The sequence below is a fragment of the Erigeron canadensis genome, chromosome 6 (assembly GCF_010389155.1).
Source record: "Erigeron canadensis isolate Cc75 chromosome 6, C_canadensis_v1, whole genome shotgun sequence".
Lineage (NCBI taxonomy): Eukaryota > Viridiplantae > Streptophyta > Magnoliopsida > Asterales > Asteraceae > Erigeron > Erigeron canadensis.
Window position 1 is genome coordinate 106,466 of NC_057766.1, and position 11,451 is coordinate 117,916.

At 39.1% G+C, this 11,451-nt stretch overlaps 1 protein-coding gene across 1 annotated transcript; it reads right to left on the reverse strand.

Annotated features, from left to right (window-relative positions):
- Positions 1-10,734: 10,734 nt before the first annotated feature.
- Positions 10,735-11,451, reverse strand: LOC122602930. The gene is made up of 2 exons (XM_043775543.1): positions 11,085-11,451; positions 10,735-10,985 (listed from the first exon to the last, which is right to left on the reverse strand). Exons 1-2 carry the CDS (start codon positions 11,449-11,451, stop codon positions 10,735-10,737), a joined length of 618 nt encoding a protein of 205 aa, XP_043631478.1.

Sequence of the window (11,451 nt, forward strand, 5' to 3'; positions counted from 1 at the left end):
AAACATTTGTTCATGTTTTTTTTATGATGACATGGCCTAAAATCCATACTTAAGTGTCCAAAATATTGATCTTTAGTTAAGCGGCTTCACTTAAAAGCCTTCATAGCTTCAAGATTATGAAAATCATCAAGCTACATACTTTTCACCGGCTACTTGGTTATATATGAGGTTAGTTATTATAAAATAACTATTATTGTAAAATAAATAAGATAACATATGAACCATTGGATTGATCAGATCTTGAAATTAAATTAATGGTTTTTACTTTTATAATTACACGCCAACTAAATAGCAATTAAGGGTGTAATGGTCTTTTAAGCATATCCATATGTACAGTTCCATATTTTTATTTATATTTTAATTTTTTAAATCCATATTTTATTATGTTTAACTTTATATACAGTTTTAATAATCACTGAACAGCTTTATTAACACAGCACCTTAGTATATTGATGCACAAATATCATGTAAAAACTGATGCACAATTATTATGTATAGAAATGTTATACAAATTGATGCACAAGTATTATTTTACATAATAATAGAAGATGCACAATTTCACAGTGCATCAAAAAATAGCAATATGTATCAATTGTCAGCTTCATGAAGCCAACTATTAGGATTTGAAAAAAAAATGATGCACCTTGCTAGAACAGCCACTTTCCTTGCCGGTATACACAAATTAACCTCATCATCGTTATCATTATTTTTTGGAAATGATCAACTACAAGATAGAGGCTGAATATATAAATTAAAACCACCACTAACCACATCCTCGTCGTTACCCATCATCTTGGTTGAAAACCTTGGTCATGAACAATTCTTGAAAACACAAACAGGAGATAAAAAAGGACTTTTAATTTTGAAAACAAAGATTTTGAAATGAGACTACAAAGAAACCTTATTGTTATTCATCACTAGAGATAATGATATGAGGAGGAAAATGATGTTAAGTTGAAAGGTGATTGTGTGGGTCTTTTTTAAACTAGATCTAGATCGCTAGCACCTCCACCCTAATTACTCCTCACTATGACACTCATTTATGATTTATCTGATGATGGGCGGTTCCTATTTCCTAAAGATTAGATGTTGGGTTGTTAATGATTCATTTGATGGTTGTTCATCAAAAAAGAACTTTAATCTTTATCATCAGTTTCTTCAAATTAATACTCATCTGCAATTGGTTTATTTTTTAGGGAGAGGAGAGAATATATGAAGACGAGTGTGGGGCTGATATTTTGGGTATATATCACGTAAATTTGGGATATAGATTTACATTACTGCCCTTTGTCAATTATAAAATATAATTAATTAATAAAAGACATGTGTCAAACTCACATGGTGTCAAAAACACAAGATTGACATAAACCTCAATATAGGAGAGGGGTAAAATAAAACAAGTATTAACATAGAATATGTTTGTCAAAAACACAAGATTGACATAAACGCTTATTATCAAATCTATCAACAGAAATAAAATTATGATTATTCAAAGTAGATAAAGACGATGGTCCAGGATATCCTAAACGATGATGCCAAAGATCTTGAGAAAGTGCTGCAAAAGTGGATGGAGAAGTGACATGTGAGGACGCCAAGGCAAGTGGATAAAGATCTCCGGTGCTATCACATCGGAGGATAGGAATCTGCGTCTGGTAGTCCTTCACAAATAAACCAAAAGGGTCAAACTCAATAGAAATATTATTATCCGTAGTTAGACGACGAACAGACAAAAGGTTTTTGATAATATGAGGGGAATAGAAAAGATTATTGATTTTGAAAGGTGGGATGGTGGAAGAAAAGTAGTGTGACCAGTAGCATGAACGGGGATGTTTGAACCATTGCCAACGAGAAGTTTGTTTGTGCAATTATTGACACGAGTTGAGAGATTACCTGATGAATGAGTCATGTGTGAAGTGGCTCCAGAGTCGCAATACTAGTTAGGATCCGGGTGCAAGATGAGTGCTGCCAAAGCCTGGGGAATGTTGGTGGCGGTGTAGTTGTGCTGCTGATAACCTGGTGGTGCACTTCCGAGTATGCCTGCAAAGGAAGGGCCACTCCCACGTCCATTAGCGGTGGGAGTAGTCGGGTATGGGGCTGGAGGGGGGAACCACGACTGTTGAGGATACCATGGGGAGGAAGCTTGAGGATTCCATGCTGGTGAGAGGTACCCACGACCACGTGACTGACCCAGACCCCGGAAACGACCCCCACGACCCCTGCTCCGAGGAGCATAAGAAGCCGGTCGAGGAGCTGAATGTGTGGGAGGCTGAACAAGTGGTGTTTGTGGTGTAACGGCAGTAGGGACAGTGATGTGCGTTTTTTTTATTAAACTACCTAAGTTTTAAATTTATAATTCAAGGTTTTACCTAATCTATCTTAAAACGCAACTAAGAGTAGTGTACTCTGTCTAGTAGTAATATAGTCTAGGTAAGTCCAGGTTCATTCGTAGGGAACTTAAACTAAGGAAATTAAAATACTTAAAATTAAGATACAGTTTTCTTTTGGGGGTTTCCTAGTTAACTAATTGCATATGAAATTGAAGACAATAATAAATGTAAAAACTGACATTCGTTTGGTTTTGATTGACATGCTTAAAAGTGGTTATAGTTGAAGTTGTTGAACGGCTCATTTCATATTCAGATTCTCGTTAGATTCACTTGAATTATTTAGCCTGACTGCCTTTCGACTGGTCAGACACTTCAATGAGTTCCTGTTAAGGTCACTCACTGAGCATTAAAAAACTGAGTCTGTAACTATGACTGAAATCTTTTATGTAAGTCTTTGTTCTTGTTAAAGTTAAAAGACATTGATTACCCTAACCACCTGGATCCGGTTTCCGTTCGCCAGATCAGCTAGATTAACCTAATTAAACACATACTCGTTTGAACCAATTATTATTTCTCAATCAAATGTCCAGTTATAGATCAAATGATTACACTGATTAAAGACCCACCAATGTTTCGCAAACAAATTAAAATGACCATAGAGCTGCTGATCAGTTCGACTCGACCAAATCAATAAAAATCAGTTTGTATATGAAAACTAATAACAATTCAGATTCAAATAAATATGGATCAGCGATTTAGCATAAAAACTGTTCAACAATCAACCATAATCAACAATCAAGTCATGTTTACATCACGTCCAAACGAATGTCTAGTAACTTAGCTACTCATAGGTTGAGTAGCCATGAACAATCTGATAAAATAAAATAACATAGAAATCTAGAGATAACGGAAAGAAAGAAAGAATATAGAACCGGGTGATTATAAATCACAAGGTTGGATTCCCAAGCGTCTGATGATGTTAGATCTACTCCGGAGTGCCTGAGAAGTCCAGATCTTTGATCCCTAGCCGTCACTTTTGACCTATGTGCTCTGCTTTTGTTTTTAGGGTTTATAATGGGGTATTTATAGGCAAAATACGAAAAACCCTAATTCTGGCCGACCTAGTACCAGCGGCGCTAGTTGATGTATCTGAGCGGCGCTCAAACTCTTATATTTCAAACTAAAAATCTGAAATTTTTTCCTATTTTATGCAAGTCTCCCCCCACACTTAAATGTTACAATGTCCCCATTGTAAAGTCTAAACTACGGCTTAAAAGAAACTTCCCAGGTTTTCTTGCCGTAACCTTCCATGAATCCTATCTTAACCATTTTTAATCCAAAATCCTAGCTATATTTTTAATTCCTCATTTTTGACGTAAAAGTTAATTATTTGTGTAATGAAATAAAAAATACAAGTAAAAGAAATTAGGGGGAAGATACATACCTCATGGGACATGATTCAAGAGTGGAAATGGAAAGAAAATGGTGGAATGTGGTGTGGTGGAGGTGGCCAATCGAATGGTGGTGGTGGGGGTGTTAGTAAAATTTTGTTGTTGTTGTGAAGGAGACAAGGGTTTAAAACCCTTTTTTGACTAGTCAACACCTGGCCGGTGCATGTTAGCATGACCGTCGCATGTTAAGCCTTTTTTTTTATATATATGAAAATCTGGAAAAATTTCCCCCACACTTACCAGCGGTGCTGGTAACTCCGAATCAGCTTAGAAACTTACCTTTAACTTGCAATATTGATACATAATACAAGTTTCCTATTCCTAAATAACTACGTTAGTATCTATTCTAAGGTTTTAATTCTATTAAGTCATTTTGAAAGTGAACTCGTCCCTCGGGTCGACTTCCTTTTCTCCTACCTCTTGGTTGTACAACTTAACTCTCTGTCCATTAACTATAAAACTATCTCCATTTTTGGCCCTTAATTCTACATAACCTGAAGAATATACTCTAAGCACTAAGTATAGCCCTGACCATTTTGGTTTGAACTTAGGTGATTTAAATTTGAACCTAGAATTGAAAAGCAACACTAAATCTCCTTCCTTAGACCTTTTAGCCTTAATTCACTTGTCATGCCAAGCTTTTGTCCTTTCTTTATACAACTTTGAATTTTCATAAGCCATCCACCTAGCTTCATCTAATTCGTGAAGTTGTAAAAGTCTCCTATCTCCTGCCTCCAACATGTCTAAATCAAGGTTCTTAAGTGCCCAATAAGCCTTATGTTCTATCTCTAATGGCAAGTGACAAGTTTTGCCATAAACTAACTTATATGGTGTTGTTCCTATAGGTGCCTTATATGCTGTCCTAAATGCCCAAAGTGCATCATCTAGCCTAAGTGCCCAATTTTTGGGGTTATCAGTAACTGTCTTCTCTAAGATCCTCTTAAGTGCCCTATTTGTATTCTCTACTTGTCCACTAGTTTGAGGGTGGTAAGCTGTTGAAAATCTATGATTAACTCCATATCTCTTAAGCACTTTCTCTAGTTGAGCATTAGCAAAATGACTACCTCTATCACTAATTAAGGCTTTTGGCATACCAAACCTACTAAACAAATTCTTAAGGAAATCTATGACAGACTTGGCATCATTTGTAGGCAAAGCCTTGGCTTCAGCCCACTTTGACACATAATCTACCGCCACTAGAATATACTTATACTTATGGGATGGTGGGAATGGTCCCATAAAATCTATTCCCCAAACATCAAATACCTCACATACTTATATGCTCCTTTGAGGCATCTCATCTCTCTTAGTTATTGATCCTTGGCGCTGACATGCATCACATAAGCTGACCATGGTCTTGGCTTCCTGAAAGATTCCTGGCCAATAAAATCCTGCTTCAAATACCTTCCTAGTTGTGGTGGATGGTCCATAGTGTCCACCTGTGGGTCCTGAATGGCAATCATCTAAGATCTTCCTAGTCTCGTTCTCAGGCACACACCTCCTAATCATACCGTCTGCACACATCCTAAACAAAAATGGTTCCTCCCAGTAATAATACTTAACATCTGAAAAGAACTTTTTCCCATGGTAGTAATCTAAGTGCAAAGGTAATACTCCTGCAGCTAAGTAGTTAGCTATATCAGCGTACCAAGGTGCTTCTTCCCTATCATCTATTTCTACTCTCATTAAATTCTCCTCAGGGAAGGCCTCATCAATTTCCTCTAAATCTAACTCCTCTTCATCTAAGTTGTCTAACCTACTAAGGTGATCTACTACTACATTCTCAACTCCTTTCTTATCCTTAATTTCTAAGTCAAACTCCTGAAGCAGTAACACCCACCTAATTAACCTAGGCTTAGCATCCTTATTATTAATCAAGTACCTAATAGCCAAGTGATCAGTGAAAATGGTCACCTTCTGTAATACTATGTAATTCCTAAACTTGTCTAAGGCAAAGACTACTGCTAATAATTCCTTCTCTGTTGTGGTGTAGTTCCTTTGAGCTTCATTAAGGGTCTTACTAGCATAGTAAATAGGCCTAAAATGCTTGTCTACCCTCTGTCCTAATACTGCTCCTACAGCAAAGTCACTAGCATCACACATTATCTCGAAAGGTAATGCATAATTAGGGGATACAACTATGGGTGATTCTATAAGGTGGTTCTTAAGTTTCTTAAAGGCCTTAATGCATTCTCCATCAAAGTCAAACCTAACATCCTTTTCTAAAAGCCTAGTCATAGGTCTAGCTATCTTAGAAAAATCCTTAATAAACCTTCTACAAAATCCTGCATGACCCAGAAAGCTCCTAACTCCTTTTACATTCACTGGTACTGGTAACCTAGCCATGACATCAATCTTAGCTCTATCTACTTCTATTCCTGCCTTGGAAATCTTATGTCCTAGTACTATTCCTTCCTTAACCATAAAATGACACTTCTCCCAATTAAGGACTAAGTTTGTTTCCTCACACCTAGCTAGCTAACATCTTATCTAAATGCCTTAAACAAGAATCGAACGAGTCTCCAAAAACTGAAAAGTCGTCCATAAATACCTCTACTGACTTCTCTAACATGTCCTAAAAGATTGCTATCATACACCGCTGAAATGTAGCAGGTGCATTACACAATCCAAAGGGCATCTTCCTATAGGCGTAGGTGTCATAGGGAAAAGTAAATGTTGTCTTTCCTTGGTCCTCAGTATGAATGGGAATCTGAAGATACCCAGAGAAACCGTCAAGAAAATAAAAGTACTCGTTCCCTGCCAGACGTTCTAACATCTGGTCCATGAATGGTAGTGGGTAATGGTCCTTCCTAGTGGCCTCATTAAGTTTCCTATAATCTATACAGACTCTCCATCCTGTAACCGTCCTAGTTGCTATCAATTCATCCTTATCATTAGCTACTACTGTCATGCCTCCCTTCTTAGGAACACAGTGAATAATGTTCACCCACTCGCTATTCGAAATGGGGTAAATGATTCCTGCATCTAGCAGCTTAATCACCTCCTTATTCACTACTTCCTTCATGTTGGGGTTCAGACGTCTCTGTCTCTGGACTACTGGCTTTGAATTAGCCTCTAGGTGAATCCTATGGTTACAGTATGATGAGTCTATACCCCTAATATCTGCTATCTTCCAAGCAAACGCCTTCTTATGAGATCTGAGTACCTTCATCAATGCATTCTTCTCCTTCTTACTAAGCTTTATTGAGATGATGACCGGAAGCTGTGACTTCCCTTGCAGGTAGGCATACACCAATCCTTGCGGTAACGGTTTCAATTCTAGATCTGCAGGTGGTTATTCTAGTGAGGTTACTAGGTTATTGGGTGTTTGCACTAGGGTTCCATCAAATTTATCTTCTTCTAATTCTCCTAAATCCCAAGGGCGTTCGGGTGATCCTATCCCTAAGGTTTCTTCTAACTCCTGATTTGCTTTATTGTCTACTTCCACTATCTCTACTTCTTCAGCACATTTTCCTATCTCATCTTTTCCTAGGTCTGGGTCTCCTTCCATGCTCAAACTCAGCTTCCTCCTACCATTTCCTATAGTAATCCTACGTTCTGCTATTTTTATTACGGCTTTGGCGGTGTTTAAGAAAGGTCTACCTAAGATTACCGACACTTTCTTATCTTCAGGTATGTTCATAACCACGAATTCCGCCTGAAAATGCAAGTCTTCTACTGTTACGATTATTTTGTCAGTTTTTCCTAAGGGACGTTGAAAGGTCTGGTCTGCTAACTTAATGGTCATCATGGTTGTATCTAAAGCTTGTTTACTAATCTGAACGTAGATTGACCAAGGCATGAGGTTGATACTGGCTCCTAAGTTGCTAAACAATCACAAGTGATTTTGTTTCCTAACGTGCAAGGTATGACAAAACTTCCTGGATCCTCCAACTTTGGGGTGACGAACTCATCCTCCTTCTCCAGAATTCCTTTGACCTCTTCAATCCTGTGAACATCTTTCGGCGTCCTTTCTTCTTTTAGCATATCCTTAAAGTGTCGGGCATATCCTGTGTTAACCTAACCAAATCCATAAACGGTATCGTTACCTTACTTCCCCACATTGTGTCTTTGAATATTTCCGCTCTCTGATCCACTCGATTCTTCCTAATCTTTTGCGGAAACAGAACTGTTCTGTTGTAAGGTTTTGATCGCGTTTGGGAATCTGTTCTGGGTGGTGCCAGCGACGCTGGTGGAGGCCCAGCGGCGCTAGTGGGGGATCTGGGCACACCAGCGGCGCTGGTTGCCTTTTCTGGAGGGAGAGCGGCGCTGGTGGGGTTGAGCGGCGCTGGAGCTGCTCCAGCGACGCTGGTTCTTCAGTCCAACATTCGCCTCCTTGCTTTCACGCCTTACCGTTTCGGATTCCTCTTGTTCCTCTGCTGGTTCTTCTTCATCATTCTCTTCTTCAGTTTACAGAGGAGTCCTTAGTGATTTTGTTGCCCTTCCTGATCGAGTCGTGACTCCTTTCACCGTCTCTTCTTTCGAGAGAAATTGGCCAAACATCAATTCCATCTTCTTTGTGAATTTGCCAAATTCCTCCTTAATCTCTTGAAATCTCCGATCAGTTTCATCATTCCTTTCCTTTGAGCTCTGAATCAGCGAATCCATTTGCTTTTGTAAGCTCTTCACGTTTCCTTCGACTATTGTTGACTTCAACCAATCCTTGTCTAAATTCCTTTTTGCTATGTCGTCAAGAGCTGCATAGCTGCTATTCGCGGTCTTATAATCGAACGATCCTCCACTCATGAAGTCCTAGTGCTTCCTTGTGTCGCTCGTTCCTCCACTGTAGAATAGTTGCACTAACTCTTCCCTACTTCTTTCACGACCATAGCAAGCTCTCGACATCTTCTTAAGTCTCTTCCACGCTTCGCCCATCGGCTCCGATGTTGTTTGGGAGTAATTCTCCACGGCTAGTTCTCTGACTCTTCGTAGCTCGCGTGGGTAAAACCTGTTGCAAAATGCTTCTTTCAACTCCTCCCAAGTCTTGATCGAATCCGGATCGAGGTCTTCCAACCAAGCTAGTGCCATTCCTTGCAATGAATACCTAAACATTCCTAACCTAACCGTTTCTTCAGTACCTATCCCGTAGTTGAAAAGCTGGCATTTCTCCTTAAATCGCGATAGGTGATGGTACGGATCATTATTTACCTCACCATCGAACTCCAAGCTCTGCACCCTGCTGATGTGAGTAGACTTGGCCGAAAAAGGGACGTCCGCTTCAGGTACCTTAATAGGTGGATTAGGGGTTTCGGGGACTTTCCTACTTTTTTCTAACATTGATTCCTCTACTTTGCTACCTTTAGTCATTCTTCCTATTCCTTAATGCTTACTACTTACTAATATTCTGAAATGAAAAACTAGAAAGCTATACTAGAAAACTAAAAGCAACTTATCTCTAACTATTCTAACCTTTTCCTAATTTCAAAGTTCCCCGGCAGCGGCGCCAAAAACTTTGATGTGCGTTTTTTTATTAAACTACCTAAGTTTTAAATTTATAATTCAAGGTTTTACCTAATTTATCTTAAAACGCAACTAAGAACAGTGTCTCTGTCTAGTAGTAATATAGTCTAGGTAAGTCCAGATTCGTTCGCAGGGAACTTAAACTAAGGAAATTAAAATACTTAAAATTAAGATACAGTTTTATTTTGGGGGTTTCCTAGTTAATTAATTGCATATGAAATTGAAGACAATAATAAATGTAAAAACTGACATTCGTTTGGTTTTGATTGACATGCTTAAAAGTGGTTATAGTTGAAGTTGTTGAACGACACTTTTCACATTCAGATTCTCGTTAGATTCACTTGAATTATTTAGCCTGACTGCCTTTCGACTAGTTAGACACTTCAATGAGTTCCTGTTAAGGTCGCTCACTGAGCATTAAAAAACTGAGTCTGTAACTATGACTGAAATCTTTTATGTAAGTCTTTGTTCTTGTTAAAGTTAAAAGACATTGATTACCTTAACCACCTGGATCCGGTTTCCGTTCGCCAGATCAGCTAGATTAACCTAATTAAACACATACTCGTTTGAACCAATTATTAATTCTCAATCAAATGTCCAGTTATAGATCAAATGATTACACTGATTAAAGACCGACCAATGTTTCGTAAACAGATTAAAATGACCCTAGAGCCGCTGATCAGTTCGACTCTACCAAATCAATAAAAATCAGTTTGTATATGAAAACTAATAACAATTCAGATTCAAATAAATAAGGATCAGCGATTTATCATAGAAAGTGTTCAACAATCAATGATAATCAACAATCAAGTCATGTTTACATCACGTCCAAAAGAATGTCTAGTAACTTAGCTACTCATAGACTGAGTAGCCATGAACAATCTGATAAAATAAAATAACATAGAAATCTAGAGATAACGGAAAGAAAGAAAGAATATAGAACCGGATGATTATAAATCACAAGGTTGGATTCCCAAGCGTCTGATGATGTTAGATCTGCTCCGGAGTGCCTGAGAAGTCCAGATCTTCGATCCCTGACCTATGTGCTCTGCTTTTGTTTTTAGGGTTTATAATGGGGTATTTATAGGCAAAATACGAAAAACCCTAATTCTGGCCGACCTAGTACCAACGGCGCTGGTTGATGTATCTGAGCGGCGCTGGTGTGTTGCCTGAAGGGACCATCGGCGCTGGTATGTCACCAGCAGCGCTGGTGATGTTTCCTGGACGGTAAGCGGCGCTGGTTGATCACCAGCGCGCTGGTTGCTTGATTTGGCACTTGTTTTCTCATTTCAGCTCCTACTCTTCATATGTGCATCTATCGAACTTAATCCTTAATCTTCCTAAGCTCATTTCTACTCTCCCGATCAGTCACCTCTCGAGTCAAACCTGTTCACATTCCTAATTCCATTAAGTACCTCAAAGTTCATACTAAAGACTCATTTATACCTCAAAATCATGACAAACAAATGGGGAAAAAGTCACAAATAAATCACCAATCAGGCAGCCGGGGGTGCAGGGGGAGCCGGTGGTGCTGGGGGTGTAGCAATAAAAGCCGACTCAGATGAACCTTGATTTGCTTGACGAGATTCTTCCATAAGTAACTGTGATCGGGCACCATAAAAATCTGGCAACGGGTTGGTTTGTTGAATGATGGACGCAACCGTGCTAAAGCGGTCGTTGAGACCAGCAATAACCTGAAGAACCAATCGCTTTTCGGAGACAAGGGAGCTAACATTCACCAGTTGATCTGCAATTAACTTCAGTTCTTAAAAGTAAGAGGATATGTCAGGGAAGGAATTCAGCTTGGTGGTGGAAAACTTATTTTCCAAATAAACAGTTCTGGTACTTGCATTATCATGAAAAATCTTCTCTAGTGTTTCCCATGCACGTTGCGCTGTGGTATCTGACTTTAGAATAGTCTGTAGGAGGTCGGTTGATATAGGTGCATACAACCATTGAAGCACAATCGAATCAATACGATCCCAGTTGGCGGGTTTTTCAGCAGCCTTGCATGAAGAGTTCGGCTTGTCGGGAGAGGCGTCATTAGAGTCGGTGGGAGAGGGGATGATGTGGTCGATGACTTCGTGAGCACGACAATGAGTTATGAAAAGTAGTCGCCAGGAGACATACTGGCTGCTGTTCATCTCAAGTGTGACGGGGATGAGAGATTTAATATTGGTGACAGTGGTTGCTGGGTGTAGAGGGGCTGCCAT